The sequence below is a fragment of the Salvia splendens genome, chromosome 2 (assembly GCF_004379255.2).
Source record: "Salvia splendens isolate huo1 chromosome 2, SspV2, whole genome shotgun sequence".
Taxonomy (NCBI): Eukaryota; Viridiplantae; Streptophyta; class Magnoliopsida; order Lamiales; family Lamiaceae; genus Salvia; species Salvia splendens.
Window position 1 is genome coordinate 11,478,543 of NC_056033.1, and position 17,262 is coordinate 11,495,804.

General features: G+C 37.5%; 1 protein-coding gene, 1 long non-coding RNA gene and 1 pseudogene across 2 annotated transcripts; 2 read left to right on the forward strand and 1 right to left on the reverse strand.

Annotated features, from left to right (window-relative positions):
* The first annotated feature begins 231 nt into the window (after positions 1-231).
* LOC121762850 lies at positions 232-1,149 on the forward strand. The gene is made up of 2 exons (XR_006042293.1): positions 232-455; positions 533-1,149. It is a non-coding gene; the product is annotated as an uncharacterized LOC121762850 (long non-coding RNA).
* Positions 1,150-8,021: 6,872 nt separating this feature from the next.
* On the forward strand, positions 8,022-9,434 carry LOC121772001 (transcription factor bHLH84-like). The gene is made up of 4 exons (XM_042168917.1): positions 8,022-8,569; positions 8,649-8,894; positions 8,967-9,098; positions 9,196-9,434. The coding sequence occupies exons 1-4, from the start codon at positions 8,189-8,191 to the stop codon at positions 9,295-9,297; spliced, it is 861 nt and encodes a 286-aa protein (XP_042024851.1). The 5' UTR covers positions 8,022-8,188; the 3' UTR covers positions 9,298-9,434.
* A 419-nt stretch (positions 9,435-9,853) lies between these two features.
* On the reverse strand, positions 9,854-16,084 carry LOC121788095 (annotated as a pseudogene).
* Positions 16,085-17,262: the final 1,178 nt, after the last annotated feature.

Consider the following 17,262-nt stretch of genomic DNA (forward strand, 5'->3'; position numbering starts at 1 on the left):
ATATATTTATTGGACTCAATTCCGTGTTGGATCCGATAAATTAAATAATTAACATAAAAGTCCAGTCCGTGATAAATAAATTGAGGACTGCGCGTTTTAAAATAAAATACAATGGGCGGTGAATTAAACTAAACTGATTAAAATAAAATATCCTTGGTTCCAATTTTAATTAAAGATGCTGCGCAGATTTTCCTCCTCCGTGAAAAGATATTCCTCTTCCGTAATCTGCAAATAAAATACCAAAAACAAATATAATTTCAGCCAAATAACGTCTATTAAAAAGGAGGAAGAATTCGAAATTATTCTCCTAACCCTCGTTGAAACCGTCCTCCACTTCTCCCACAAATCTCTCCCATATCCCCAACCCCCTTCCCACTATATTAAATCCTATATCAGTTATTCCTTCCCTAAATCGTTCTCTGCAGTCAATCCGTCTTCTTCAACTTCTATCCAAGGTAAATTATGCTCTATCGTTGGTATCTAAATTTTTCTCCTGCTTCAGAATCTAACATCAAATTGTTGCTATCGACAGTAATCAAAATTCTCCAGCCCCAAGAACCTGCTTCAGTCGTGTGAACTTCAACCAAAATTCAATTCAAAGGGGTATATTTCCTACCCAATTTTAAAACGTGAATTACTGCATTCTGCTCCATACACATCATTATACTTCACTCCCCACACAATTTAATCCACAAGCATCACCGATCAAATCGCACAGTCAAAACCAATCGCAACTTTTAAAATCAAACCAGGAACAGAAAGAAACAACCTTGAATAAGAACCGATCACTTCGGTTGAAATCGGGGTTAATCGGGGCTGCGTGGTATCTGTTCGGGGTTGGTTTGGTGATGAGCGATGGATGAATTGGACGACGGCAGCGGCGGCTCGGCTGAATTGGGCGACAGCAGCCTCTTCCCGACGAGCAGTAGCAGCAGCGGCGCGGATCTGTGCAGTGGCAGCGGCTTCTCCCGGCGACGTACGGAGGGCGGCGGTCGACGGCGGAGGTGGAAGGCGACGCCAGAGCTGCTGCAATCCTTAATTTTGTCGAAAGAGAGAAAGATAGGGAGAGAGAGGTAGCGTGTAGATGATGGGGAATGTTTGGGCTCACTTTGGAATTTGGGCCTCTTTAATAAAAAAAGGTGCTTATTAGTTGGGCTAGGGATTAATTGATTTTGAGCTTTTGCGTTGTCATTAGGAAAAAAAAAGAAGCTTTGTTTGGGACCTTTTAATTTAAATGGTAGGATTTGGTTAGTCGGGATCCAATTAATTTTGTTTAGGCTTTTCAATTTAATTGGAGATAAAAGGGTGGAGAAATAGTTAAGTGGAGCTTTTAAATAAATCTTTGAGTTGATAATTAAATTAATTGTGGGGAATTATTTAATTAATTCCGGAATATTTCAACGAATGAATAATTATATCCTAAGCCCGAAATAAATATAGTTCAAGGGAAAAAGGTTGCGATAATTTAATTACACACTTTTATAATTTTGGGGATTTTATTTCGATATCATTAAGAAAATACGAGGAGCCAACGGAGGAAAATTGGGGCATAAGCGGCTGCCGAATAACCGAAAACCGAAATAAACCGAGATAAAAGACGTTGCTTAGGATGCATGCATTTTTGGTTATTTGTTTGAAACAATGTGTTGATTTATCTATTATATAAATTGTTAAAGGTGAATCATCGCAAGGGAATCGTGATCGCAAGGGAAAGAACGTAATTTCAAATTAAGCACTCGAGGTGGGCTTTCTTTTAAATAAGGACAATGTCCTAAATATTTTATCGATGCAAATGAAACTGTGTTTATCATGCCGTGATTTGATTTTTACGTGCCTATCTGATATGGCTATGGGCCATTGTTATATAAATCGAATTCGGGTCCTCGTAGGGCCGCAAACCCTACTTGGACTAGTGTACACCTATGGTAGATCGTGTGCTAGCGTACGGGCTGGCCGGTCTAGTGGCTTGGTTTGTGGCCACATTCCAAGTCATGTATTGGCAGATATGGCTAACGTCTATGGGAAAATGACTGATCAGTCGACTTTTACTATGGGAAAATGATTTTAGTGCCTCGGGCCTTTCTAAAGCTAAACCCCGACGGTTACTTAAGTATGGCATGATAAATTGACAACTTTTATTGAAAATGTTTTCGGCGTGAGCCCATTGAGTATTCTTATAGTACTCAGCCCTGCATGTGTTTTCCCTATGTGCAGGTTGAGCGGCGACGAGGATGTGGTGGTGTTGAGCAAGTGAACCTAATATGTTATTGATGTCTTTGAACCTTGAGTGTCGTTGTGTCGTCACACATGACGTCACTCTTTCTCTTGGTCGTTTCCGCTGTGACGTGTCGTTAAATTATGATTTATTTGGGCCGACAACTTTAATTGTTGGGGTATTGGATGTTCTGAATTTCTTGTTGGATAATATTAAACTCTTGCTTATTTATTTGGATATTAATTGTTGGTCCATCTTGTGTTGAAACCCTAATTCTTTTCGTCTTTCTATTTAATTCTTTTAATCACGATCGCCCGTATTTATTAACCCTAAAGGGCGGTCGTGACAGATGATGCCGGGGATGATGCAGACCATGCCTGGGGGAGGCGGTGGCAGGGGCCTTGAACCACTTGCGGAGAATGTCTATCGCCCATATATCGATATGCTGTCTACTGATTCCCCCTCCAGTATTGTTCCGGAGACTCAGTTCACCGGCATTGAAACTTTCTCTTTTGAGGAGTTGGGGCTATCCCCGGTCAGGGAGACTCCCGATGATGTGGGATCAGCGGCAAGGGGCAGGGCCAAGGGGAAAGCCACGGGCTCTTCCTCGCGAACGGTGGCAGAGGAGGATGAGTAGGAGACGGGAAAGAGGACGGTCTGGAGCGTGTGGGAAAACGTCGCACTTGCGAAGGCTTGGGTTTCAATAGTCGAGGATCCCTATGTCGGTGCTAACCAGCATATTGACAGACTGTGGCATCGCATCGCTGAAGCCTACCTCACACATAAACGGCTGGGGCGAAGCGTCGCAGTCCCGAACAATGCCGGAAACAGTGGGAGCGGTTGAGGCCTAAGCTTAGTCGATTTGCTGGCCTCTACCAAAACAACCTCCGTCAGGCAACCAGCGGTATGTCCGAGGAGGATGTGAAGAACTGTGCCTTTGCGCATTACCCCGACAGAGCCTTGAAGTTCAAAGATTTCGACCAGTGGGAGGCCTATCTCGTGGTGAAGGATTCCCAAAAGTTTTGTGCGGGTGGCGAATCGGGCTGGCCGAAGCGGACGAAGATCAACGCTTCAGTTGAATACAGCAGCAGTGCTGGTTCGCACGAGCTCCCAGAAGCCGAGGAAGTGGCCCCGCTACCTCAATCAGACTCCCGTCGTCGTCGTCGCCCGATTGGGCAAAAGGCTGCGCAGCGGATGGCTAGGGGAAGCAACAGCGGTAGCGGGTCGTTCGAGGTCCAATCGGAGGCCCCTGCTCCCCCCCAGAAGAGTACGGCCGTCCCGCCCGCGCGCAGATAACGACTAGCTTGGTCCGGACCATGCATAGGTGGCATAGCACGACCTATCCTGTGTACAAAAGGATGTTGAAGGATGTCATCGATGGATGTCGGCGCGATTTGGGGATGCCACCCATTGGAGATGATGGCGCCGAGATTAGCGGCGGGGACGACGGGGGCGGCACGGGCGATGGCGACGGCGAGGGCGGCACGGGCGACGAGGATAACGCGGAGTGAGTCGAGAATGGCTTTAGGTTATATTTTTTGTATGACTATATATTTTTCTTTTTTATTATGTAATTTTTTAATGAAGCATTCTCAATTTTTCCGTATTCCGTGTCAAAATTATAATTCCGTTACGTAATTAAATAATTGTGATTTTTTTTATTGCGGGAAGTCCTAGTGGGAAGGGCGATGTGAATGACGGATTGTGCAGGGGAAGTCCTAGTGACGTGGCAGTGGGATGAGAAGTCTTAGTGACGTGGCAAGATGTGTTTTTGGGAAGTCCTAGTGGATGTCCGAGTGGGACATCCGTGCATTGGAGATGCTCTTAGGTCGTCTTTGGCCCCCTCCACAAATGATTTAATATCGCTAATTAATTTATTTACAAATTTAATAGTAGTAGAAATTAATTGTTTATAAAATAACAAAATTTGTTCATTTTGGCTTGTCCATACTAGCATTTCTTAAATTCCCTTAATTTGTTTCGATATTTTTATTTTCTTAATTAAAATAAGTAAATGAAAAGATATTGACCAATATTGATGAATTTGATATTATTTTCTTCTACCAATTAGAGTTTCTTAGTTTATTTCCTTTAAGTTTAGTATTATTTTTTGTGTTTAAAATTTTCTTTGCCTAAATAAATTTTCTTGAGTTTTCTTTTGAATTTTCAATTTATTGGAAAATTTTATCTTGACTTTTCAAACGAATTTCACACTTGTTTCCACAACTTATCAAATAGTTCTTCCATCCGGTTTGTGGCGTCATTCATCCAGCGTATCAAGACTCTTCACTCTGTTCTTCACAATCCTTGTCGTCCATTAATAAGCAACAAAGATTATATCAGTTGGTATCAGAGCCACAAACGATATATGGTCCTTGTTGGTTGTTGAAAACGGCGAGGATTTTGCGAAAATGGAATATGAACTGTCTAATCAGTTGGGGGAAGGGATGACACTGCAAATAAGTGTGAGAAGGAAATAATATCAAACCAATTAACTAGAAAAGCAAATAAATATTGAAACAATTTAAGATATTTAGGAAACTCTAATTTATAAAAGAAAATGAAATCAAAGTTAAATAATTTCCACCATATATGCCGATGCATCGTGTGCACTAATTTAGCACTGGAGTTGCCATAAAAGAAGTTATCATAGGACAATTAAGAATTTTTTGTTTACATTCAAATTTTGAAAATTGTGGAACAAATAAGTACTACTACGTCTTTTATGAATTTCTCCCCTCCAGAAATAATACACATAAAAAAAACTATATAAATGTATCTCTACCTCTAATTTTCCAGCTCAGGCCAGTCTGTTTAGATTTAATTATTACAATCTGTACAAGAGATGTAATTTAATACTACTACTTACAAACATGATCCAATGTGGCTCCGACAAATCAATGCATTATGCAAATCCATGTATCACCAGTAGTGTGATAGAGCTACTGAGCTACATATATCGTACTAATATCTTTGATCCCTTAATTTGAATAAACTTCTTCCCTGTTCAATATTAATATTTGCCTAGCTGTTGAATTGTAGTAATGTAATCTTGACCTAATGTGGTATCCATTATAAGCATATATTATGCCCATTTACGCGTGTTTGAAGCGTACGCCTCAAATAATTTTTTTTTTTTAAAAGTATACTTCTCTCTCATCCGAAATGCAGAGTTGAGGAATTTATGTTTGGATACATATTTTTTTGGTTACATATTTTTTTGGTTAGAGCATCCACTATAGTGACGGATGTCCCGGCGGACATCCCAAAACACCTCCTGCCACGTCATAAGGACACCCCAAAACACTGCCACGTCATAAGGACATCACATTCCACAATAGCAGATATCCACAAGGACATCCCGACAGACATCCACAATAATCAAACTTCACAAATATGCAATTTTACGAAATTAAAATTTCGACATGAATACGGGAAAAATGCAACCATTTTATTTCAAAAAAGAGCATACATATTTAAATTTTTAAAAAAAATACATAGTTCACCAAAAAAAACATCCTAAACCAAAAAACGATTCAAACAAAGTACATGTTATGCCTTGAATCTATATAGTTTGCCGCTAGCCGAACGGGGGTCCCGAAGATATGATATGTTTTTGTTTTAGGCCTTCATTTTTTACGATAATACATGAGTTAGAGCTTTTTAAAAAATCGTATTTATAGAGTTTGCAACGAGCCGTATATGTTAAATTCTCTAAAAATTTTGTCCCACATCGACTTGATGAAGATTCCATCTAATCTATATAAGTGTGGATAACCCTCCCCCTTATAAGGTCTTTTAAAGGGTGAGTGGCCCATTTCTAATATGGTATCAGAGCGGGCCCAAGTCGATGATGGTTTTCTCTTTATCTCTTATCTACCTCTCGAGTGGAAGACTGATGTCCTTTGCGGCCAACATCGATGATGGTTCTCTTATCTCTTGCATTGCCTACCCACGTGATGGAAGACATATGTCCTTTCCGGCCCACACGTGAGGGGGGTGTTAAATTCTCTAAAAATTCTGTCCCACATCGACTTGGTGAATATCTCATCTAATCTATATAAGTATGGATAACCCTCCCCCTTATAAGGCCTTTTAAGGGGTTAGTGCCAATTTCTAATAGTATATATAGAGTTTTTTTTTAAATCAAAATTTGGGACGTCAGCTGAAACCGACGGACGACCTCGGTCGTCGCCGACGTCCGCGTCCGTCGTTTTTGGTGCAATAGCGGACGTCCATCCTGACTTCCGCTATTGCGGATGCTCGGCATCGTCCACCCCATCCTCCGCCCATCGTGGGCGACGCGGACGATAGCGCGGACGATGCAACGCGTTTTTATTTTTTTTTCTTCGAATTTTTGTCTATTTATACCTCGTTTGTCATTCTATTTTTCATACGAACATTTCTCTCATCTCTCACATTCCATACGAATATTTCGATAATTTCTCACTAAGAAAAATGAACCACGATGACGACTGGAGGTGGATCTAGCTCCAGCACGGCGACCGCGCCCCACGCTCGAGGATTACCGACGGGCTTCAATAAGGTTCTGTCTAGACAGGCCTCAATGCGCAACCAACAAGACCATGCTCAGCTTATGAACGATATGATTGAAGAAGTTTGAGCCCGTAACCGCCGTCGTTGAGAATGCGTATTTTTTTAATTCTTATTGTAATGTAATAATTTTAAATAAAATGAAGGTTTTTTTCCAATTTTTATAATTATTTAAATATTTAAATAAAGAAAATGCTTAGGGCGGCTTATAGGGCGCTCCACTGCCGACAGCAGCAGCCAAGCTGGGAAGATATTATGTCTAGTTATGTAGTTGGAAGATATACCCCCACGATCGTTAACTGTCATTCCACTTATTTAGGCATTAATTTAATGCTTCGAAAACGACACCCACGTTGTCCAGATGTCATTCCCTCTCTACTCACCAAATCTAGACTCAAAGATCTGATGTCAGTTAATCATAATTTGATCAAATGATTGGTTTATAACAAAGGTACCACGGTACGGTATACCGCACCGAGAATGCCACATAGCATATCGTACCGCAAATTGCGGTATGGAAAAATGCCATACCTATACCTTACCGAATTTTTTAGTATACCGCAATTGTCATATCGCATACCGTACCGCAAATTGCAGTATGAGAAAATGTCATACCTATACCTTACCGAATTTTATGGTATACCGCATGTACCAAAAATTCGGTATGATTATTTCCGATACCGTTATCATACCGTCTATGCGGTATACCGTACCGTATTGCGGTATACCGTACTTTTATGTTATACCGAAATAAGCTATGACATACCGAGTACGGTATACAGAAATAAGGTATGACATACCATTATACTTGTGTTTCATACCAAAAAAATTCTATCTAGCCAAATATTTAAAATAAAATTTCACCTATTTAAATAATATCCAAAATATTTAAACTACACCACAATCAAATCTATACAGTGGACTTGATTTGCATCTCAGCGTGAGTGTGTTTGGGGTTGGGGGATGCTGAACTAAACTATGAAAGCAAGGTTAGGGATTTTAACATATTAACTATTTTTTATATAAATTTTAAATATAATATATATATCAAATTTTTGGCAAATATCGTAAATGCGGTATATTGCGGTATACCGCGGTATAGGAAAATCTATCGGTAAGGTATCATACCGTACCGCAACTTGCGGTATACCGCAAATTCGGTATTTCCGGTATTTTTTCGGTACGATAATTGCGGTATTTTGATATTTCGATATATTTAGCCAACCCTATTTATGATATTGGTTAAATCTGTGTATCAGGTTGTCTCAAAGCTTTTGAACTAAGTCTTCTCTTAGCTGTCTAATTTTAATAGGAAATACTCCACTTAGCTAAGAGTATAAATATATATGTTACCTTGATTCATTTTCTAAAGCAATTAAGAAAACAAAAGACCTAAGGCTTAATTGTGATTGATTATATATGGAAACTGTGGGAGCAATCTTTGAAGGGGAATGGAACTCTAGCTTTAACGGGATGTGCTCAGACGAGGCGGACTTCATGGCTCAGCTGCTCGGGAACTGCTCTGTCCCGAGTGGTGCTTTCTGGGACACCAATGCCACCACCATCTTTTCCTTTTCTCTTGGAAACAATAGCATCACTTTTCCCTCTTTAAGTCACAACACCACCTCTTTGATGGCAATGGACTACTCTCTGCTTGAAGCCAAGAACAGTGTTTTCGAAGGCGATTGCTTCCTAAACTCAGACGACAAACTGCTCCCCGGAGAAGTTCTTCAAGAATCATCACACATCACCACCTATTCTCATCATATATCCAAGAAAAGGCCTCAAATCCCTACAGGAGTAAGTAAACTAACTAGGCCTCTTCCTCTCTCTCTCAGTCTTTTTTTGCAGTGTATTGATATCTTGTTTTGCAATGCAGTCTCAAAGAATCAAGAGGCTCAAGAAATGTGCAAAGGCTGAAGATGAAAATGACACCAACAATACTACTAGCACTAATCTGGTGCTTCACAGACAGAGCTCATTGAGCGGCTGCTGCTCAGAGGACGAATCCGTTAATGCTTCAAAGTCGAGCTCGAGCTCGAGGAGAAGTGGAGCTCAGGATATGAAGGGCAAGGCTAGAGCTAGTAGGGGATCAGCTACTGATCCACAGAGCTTATATGCAAGGGTAAATTCCAATCTTTGTATGACCACCATTTTCATCTTTTCAATCACCTTATGTTGTTTCACAATCTTATAGAAAAGGAGAGAGAGAATCAATGAGAGATTGAGAATCTTGCAGAACCTAGTGCCAAATGGAACTAAGGTTGATATTAGTACAATGCTTGAAGAGGCTGTCCAATATGTCAAATTCTTGCAGCTGCAGATTAAGGTAAAAAAAGTACTACTAATATTGGTTAATTAATGTTAAGGTTTCGGGATAAGCCAATCTTGACACTGAGCACCATTTGTATTGTGGATATATGCAGCTTTTGAGCTCAGATGATCTATGGATGTATTCTCCTATTGCCTACAATGGAATGGATTTAGGACTTGACTTGAAGATTCCCTCTCCAAAACCACAATCATGATGCAGATGATGATGAGAACGAGCTTTTCTGTGAATAAATACCACATCATAGACCTAATGGAAGCCATTTCTGCAATGGATTCTTGATTTTCTTTTCTTTCTTTTTGGAATACATGTACACTAAAATATAACCGAGGCAAAGACGACATATTATATCTCATTGATGAGGACTGATAAATTTTTTAGGTTCTCTCATAAAAAGCTCACTGTTCTTATGGAATAAGCCATGAAGGATGAGTAATATTCAAATGATAAGAGTTTCTGTGTATTTCTTTTGTTGGAGGGAGAGTGTCTCAAGGCATTGTTTTAGCAATCATACTTTTAGTTTTTAATGTTTGATATACTTAATACTAAGTAATCACAATAACCAATATTTGACTAGATTCAAAAAATCAGCATACTTAACGCATTCAAATAAATGTTTCAATCATCACTATTCATCCTAAATATCCATAAACATACCCTAAAAAAATCATTTAAAAAAGTTCCATAAAACACCCTAGTTTTTCACCACGTTAAATTAAAACAAGATTCACTTTTGTGATAACAAGGGCGTCTCTCCTTACATCAAGAAAAAGGCAATCGGTATTTTGATGCATTATCTATTGTACACAACTGCTATCTGCTAAAATGTACACAGTTCAAACCTATCACCTTTCTTTCTGTGCACCAAATACATTTGAGGGTCAATTTCATTGTCCCAGCAAAGTTTCACTAATATACATGGAGTAACTCTTATCTTCCCAACCTTGTTGGAGCGCCCTACATCACCCTTGCACGCATATTCGCCATCTTCAAGCATGCTCTTCGTTTACATGATTTACGACTCCGTTTTGGCTGTCAAGGGGCATGTATTGTGCCATTATAGCCCGTATCTCCGAGTCCATATACGACTGAGAAACATTAAGCAAGATACCGAATCATGTCACTACTAGAAAATTCACATACTATGACATGTATAAATGCAATTAGAAAACCATTATCTTGACACTTTAGGTGTAATGGCACTTATTGCACGTGTGAAGAAAAAAAGTGTGATAACAAGTAAAGTGTGAAGATAAATCCTTCTTTGTTACACTAAAAAAGTGTCAAGAAATAACTTTTGTCATCACAATGTATGGTGTCACAAACTATTAGTTTAAACTACACTATATAAATGCACGAAAATTTACAAATAAACCCCACAAATATATATTATTACAACTTCCCACCTATATTTATTTGATTTATACTTTTGACCAAATTGCTATAATTTGTATTTGCATCCTATAAATATTTATAAATTACATTTAGTCCTTCAAATTTTTATATTTACATCTTTATTAAATATATAATTACATTTCCACTTTCAATATAAAAAAGTCATTATTAAATTGCTATTAACCATCCAACAAAATTTATATAAACAACTGATTCAAATAAAATGGTAAATTTGAATAACAAAAATCCAATGTTATAATGATCTTACATTAAAATCCTACGTGCATAAAAAGTAGTAGTACTAATAATTGAGGTCCAAATATTTCTTAAAAAGTGCAACACATATTTGAAACATAACAGTTCAGCCTTGCAAATCTGCCAACCTGCAAATCTGCAATAGACAAGAGAAGTAGCAGAGCATTAAATAACATAAACAAGCACATAATCAATAACTCATCATCTTTACTATGTGTGGCCATCACCTCTCTCTCTCTTTCCATATTCTTTGCAGAGGGGATAAATTAATGGCAATGACAAATTTTGGAGTAAGAAAACAAATCTGAACAATGCCACTACTACTAGTCTACTAGTAGTTATAAACCTTTGTAAATTATTGCATATGCAGAAATAAAAATTCTACAACATTGAATGATAAGTTATTTTCGTACCTCACTGTAGCTACTAATTAGTAGCTACAGTGAATGCACAAAATATAGATCACATTGATTTTTTAAAAAAGAACAAAGAAAATTATAGTGTAGATAATAAAAGATCTATCAGGTGAATAATATAAGGCAAAGAATCAGAATTATCAAAATTTCATAGATGTGACTAAATCGAAGATTTAAAGAGGGGTTATTAGACCAAATAAACAGTGCATTTGTTCTCACTTTTTTCACTATGGTGTCACAATCCATTAGAACACGTATTATAACAACTTAAAACTAATCATAGGCATTAATGCAAATCTATAAAATAACTACAGAAAGTAGTACTCCCTCCGTCCCGGACTACTTGCACTTATTTCCTTTCTGGGCGTCCCAAGTTATTTGCACTCTTTCCATTTTTAGTAAAAATTATCACCTACAGCCGTAATATTTGACTTTGTCTATCACTCATTCCTTAATCTCCGTGCCGAAAAGGAAACGTTCGAGTAGTCCGGGACGGAGGGAGTATATAAGTAATATCAGCATACAAAGGCCAGACAAAAACAATACATGTAGAGATCTTATATAGTGAATTAAAATACAGATGTCCAACTGAAATTGAATGCAATAATAGTAAGTCCACACACAAAGAGAATGCAAATGTCCACTAAAAAGTAGTAGTATAAATCAAGACAAGTAGTTCAAACAGTATAATTAGTAATCAAATTTAGAGTACCTGTCATCTAAATGTGGATCGAGAAATTATAAAAGAATTTGTACACCAGATATGCTCCACAGGTAGCCGTAGCCAACCCGAGAAAAATGACCCAAACAGCAGTCCAGGCAGATCTGACCTCGGTAGCCCTCTTACCTGCACAAGAAGCATATCAGAATAAAAACGGAAGAATAAAAGTGAACCAGTGATTCAACAAAAAGAAGAACAGATATCATGGTCCCTGATGTACAACAGGTCTGCGCTACAGGAGCACTCATAACTGCCCCATGTATTCTTGCAACTGCATTCAGGGCACTGACATGCCTTTTTTTCGCTACATTCATCAACATCTGTATGTAGAAAAGAAAATCAGGGAAGGACATATTCTTTTCAAGAAAACTGTAGACTTGGCCAATAATAGAAAGTGATGATATTTAGCCTCACATTCACAAATTTCAATTTGCAAGCAAGATTTGGCCAATAATCATACTCAACTCTCCGTAGATGACATCAAATTCTATATTGCATCCTGAACTTCTTAAAATTGTTCCATAATGATAGCAAAAGGGAATTGCAGAGGCATCAATCTTGTGAGTGAATCAGTGAAACAGCCTATGAATGTAGTATTATGTGTGTATGACTTTGTAACTAGCATTCTTCATAAATTGACTTATTGATTAAACATTGAACAGTACACGCAACAAGAAGGGCTGAGAAACTAAGGTCTTGCAGTAGTCGTATTTGTTAGCATCAGTTGTAATTTTTTCAGTGGGTATATTTTTTCAGCCCTATTATTCATTTTCAGATCCAAGCAAGACCTAGCATACCAACAGAAGAATGTGAACTACATTATTTTACTAATCTTAATGCTATAGCTCACTGTATGATTTTTTTTCAAAAAAAATCTCAATTCTCATTCACCTATACGGAAATATCGTAGAGGTCAAAAGTTTTTATTTGTGTTCCTGGAAACATGCATCAGAGAGCATCATATTCCCCAGTTATCTGTTTGATCATATGGACCAAAGCATTTGGAAGCAAATGGATAAATTTAGAACTACAACTCAACCAAAATATTTAATGAAGTTAGATCTGAGAAGACATTAAATTGCAATTTATCTTAGTTGAAGTCATATAGGCCGCTTACTAGTGAAGTGCTATGATTTAATTTTATAATTTTTTTGTAACAAAACTAAGTGCAGTGGAGTTATTCAGTCACCGAAGAGAGGACATAAGAAAAGTGTGCCAGGACAGACACAGACAACGACACAGGTATAAAACCTATCCAGAATACATCAAAAGCTCAAGGTCTCCTACCTTCACAGTTTTTGACACCGTCACCTTTAAATCCTAGTGGGCATATGCATTTCCCATCCGCACTATCCTGTTAAACAGGAACACCAAAAAAGTTTCTATCTGGCCTAATATTTAATTTTGGAAATAATATCCAAACATCACAAGAAATCAACCACACAAGCAGAGAAAGTGATCCCATTTTTGGTCTTGTGCCAGCAGCCACCGTTACTGATTTTGCAGCGCCCAGGTCCACTTGCTGCGCATGGGAACATAAGAAAAAACTTCATTTATGTTTAGTACTCTCATTCATTATTAGAAAATTTTAACTTTTAGGCATCAATTTGATGTGTCTAGGAACATTGTCACTACAAAATATAGTGAATATGCTTGTTCCAGTGTACATGCCAACGCAAGAGCTATAGCCATCTCCCTTAAACTGTACGCCATTAACTACTGGGCATTCACACACTCTTCCTCTAAATGTATCCTGGATGTGCATAGAATGGATGTTAGAATTTAGCAACTACTCCAAAGATCAGAAATCCATGGTCAAGCACCTTGCAAGCGGTAATATTAGTTGACTTGTCTTGCCAACAGCCTCCATTGTTATCCAAGCACTCGTTTGTTTCAACTTCTGCAGTTTCCAGAGCAATAAATCCTAGTCAGTTGTAGATATAATCGATGTAATTGGTTATGGTACTATTTATTCTAAAATTATGTTACCACCACTTAAACAAACAGATGGCTCTGTAGTTTTCTCAAAACCAGCACATAAAGGCTTCAATACAGCACCCTTTTCCAACTTTCCTGTACAGTAGACATATTAGATAACTATAATATGAGGGGTAATATATTAAACACTGGACATACCCCTATATTGTCGATTATTCACCACGAGGGTAGGCAATATGGTTACATCACCGCGTGAGCCTTTGCCGACCTGCAGGACTTGTATATCTCAGAAATTTTATTCAGTCATCCTAGAAAAAAAGGTGGCACAAACAAAATTAATGTTTCACTTTAAAACTATTTCGAAATTTCATAATACTCACCTGAACATCCTGCTCTTCCTTCAGAACCGGACTGTCCGAATCAACATCTGGATTACCCATGCATTTTTCAATGTTTTTCAGATCAAGCCCTGATATGCAAGCAATATTAGTAGATGATTACAACAACAAAGACATGTGAATTAATAAGAAAGACATCAATAACCACCTAAAGATTTGATGACACCGTCAGCACATTCCTTATTGTATTTCTTCTCCTTCATGGGGCATCTAATTTGGAAATCTGTAACATAATCCCACCACATCCAAGGTTTTTTAGTTTCATTGGCTACTTTGAACACACATAGCTGCCTCAAGTTTTCAATGACAACGTCTTTTCCCTCGTAACCTGTGCTGAAATCTTGCTCAGGGTCTGGAGCACAATATCTTCCATGGTTTATGCATTGAGACTTGCACTGCTTGCTAACGGTAAATGCCTGAGGTCAATACCATGTGATATAATGTGGCGTGAATTGAGTATAACCAGACTTCTCGAGAATCTGAGCTGCACCCTTAAAATCCTTCACAAACTCCATCAGCATATCACACTTGAATCCACACTCATCGTTGCTATTAGTCCACAGTTCATATTCAACCCGATCATCTGGATGGGGAACAGCTTCTCTCCAATCAAGATTCACATTTACCATGTCACCTTTATTGATCGCCTCCTTCAATTTTTCGCCAAAACTTTTGTCGATCAATGCAGATGGAATTGTTATGTTTGTCATATATTTTTCAGGTTTTAGAACTTTCTTCAGGCGAGTCCATTGTGATCAATGCTTCATCGATGTAATCAGCCACTAAAACTGGCGCAGCACCAGCATTTTGGGCATTCCAAACCTTTAAAGCAAAAAAACAATCTGCAGCGGACATGAAGGATAATTAATAACAGTTGAATTGAGTCTAAAACAAAGCAGGGAAGCATCCCATAAAATTGATGAGAAAATGGCGCTTTTAACCCACCAACCAAAAAATGTACAAATAAAATTCCAAGACGTCCTAGAAATCAAAACAAGAACATTATCTGTCAACTGACTAAATAACCATTGTAAGATAAGAACTGTCAAAATCAGATGGATATAAAAATCAATAGAATAAAACGAAGCGACTCAGTCCAAACATCAAAAAAGCATCACATAAACAGAAAGTCTCTCACGTGACCAAGACTTCGAAGTTCGAACTGGCACCCAAAAGTAATATCGGATTCAAAGCAGAGTTAGAAAGCAAGTAAGATACTCCTACAATCAAATTAGGTCTCTTGACTAGTTGGGATGTCGGTTACACCTTAACATTGAGGTGAAGAAAGGAGCGTACCTCCCCGATCGAGGAGAACAAAATTAGGCATCGCTCCAGCTTTAGCCTTGAAAGAAATCCCAAAATTATCAAATTCCTTGCATCCTTTCTGATTATCCTTGGGATACACCACAGTTCCAGCCATGCTTCCACCATATTGTGGAATCCCAAAATTGCCAATGGCGGTATCATGAGTGCCCTTTATGCTATCTGGCGACATCACCCTCAGGCTGTTCTTCTCCACCACGAAACGACCCACCACTGATTCCGTGAAAATCAGTAACGTAGCTCCAATAAAGATTGCAGCATTTAGTCCCCGAGAACACCCCATTTGATTGGATTTGCAGATGAATCAATGAAATCGGAGATCAGCTGGATTCTCCAGATACACATGGGTGTTCTTCCTGCTTTGTAGGACCTAGTTTCAAATATGAAGCTCTATGATCTCTCACACACTCATCACTTGAGTAGTGCGTCATAAACATTGACCAGGAGACTTGCGCAGAAGATGGAAGATAGCGATCAATTAGCTGAAAAGAGTATCAAATTAAATTCAGCGTAAAAACTGATTTAATAGTTTGTGAATATTAGTATTAAATTCAACGTAATAAACTGTAAGATGGAAATCAAGATGATTCAATTTTTAAAGTGTGTTAACTCCTCCATAAATTATGCACGTGGTCAAATATATCACCATCTGTAAAGACTAAGATGGAAATCATGATTATTCATTTAATGATCGATAAATTATGCACGTGGTCCTTGCATTAATAAAACAACTACTATCAAATAATTAAAAATGACTCTTCATACGCTATTCATACTATGGAGATAATTTTTTTAGTTTAGAGTCTCGTGCATGCAAATAGTTTAGTCCAGAGACGATAAAATTTACTTAAAAAAATGAAAATATATACTCCGTCACACACGATCCCATAAGAATATATGCGTTTGGTTAGACATGAATTTTAATGCATAATTAATAAAATAAAAAAGAAGTAAAATGAAAAAAGATATTATATACTTCATCCATCCTACAATCTTTTTGGGCACAAGACTTAAGAAAAAAAAATTATGTTTAGTGGGTTAAGAGAGTAAAAGTGTTGATTTTTGATATATATATATATATATAAACAAAAAAAATTAACACACTTGTAGACTTATGGTGGGATATTCTAAAAAAATCAGTTAAGATGGAAGGAGAAATTACTTTATATATGTGTGTGGTAGCATTACAAGGAATCAACTATCCAAAATTAGATTAGCTCATCAGGATTAAGAGTCGTTGACAATTGTCATTTGTACCATTACAAATACGAACATACATTTCATCATAATATTAACTTGCTAGAATTAAGGGTAGCTCACAACTCTCATTTGTACCATTATAAAATTTGAAAATGCATTTCTATATAACATTGGATTTATTTCACCAACCATAAGTCCATAACATTAGATTTGTTTTAGCACTTAGCATAAGATGGAATTTACTCCATTATAATGATAGTTGACAAATATATTTATGTATTATACTATTTTTTAATGAAAATTTCTATGAACTTATGCAATTAAAATTTCATTATAATCATAAAATCACTTTTAATTTGACATATGTTATACAAGCAAAAAAAATAAATCAATAGAATTACATTAATTTAAAGTTTTTGAATTATTTTAGGAATGTCAATTTTTGTCACAAATTCAAAAAAAATACATAATCATAACCGTAAACTTGTTTCACCATAACATTGGATATTATAATT

Coding starts and splice junctions, on each gene's coding strand:
- LOC121772001 (XM_042168917.1), top strand. CDS start 8,189: ATGGAAACTGTGGGAGCAATCTTTGAAGGGGAATGGAACTCTAGCTTT. Junction 8,570..8,648: donor GGCCTCAAATCCCTACAGGA/GTAAGTAAACTA, acceptor TTTGCAATGCAG/TCTCAAAGAATCAAGAGGCT. Junction 9,099..9,195: donor TCTTGCAGCTGCAGATTAAG/GTAAAAAAAGTA, acceptor GGATATATGCAG/CTTTTGAGCTCAGATGATCT.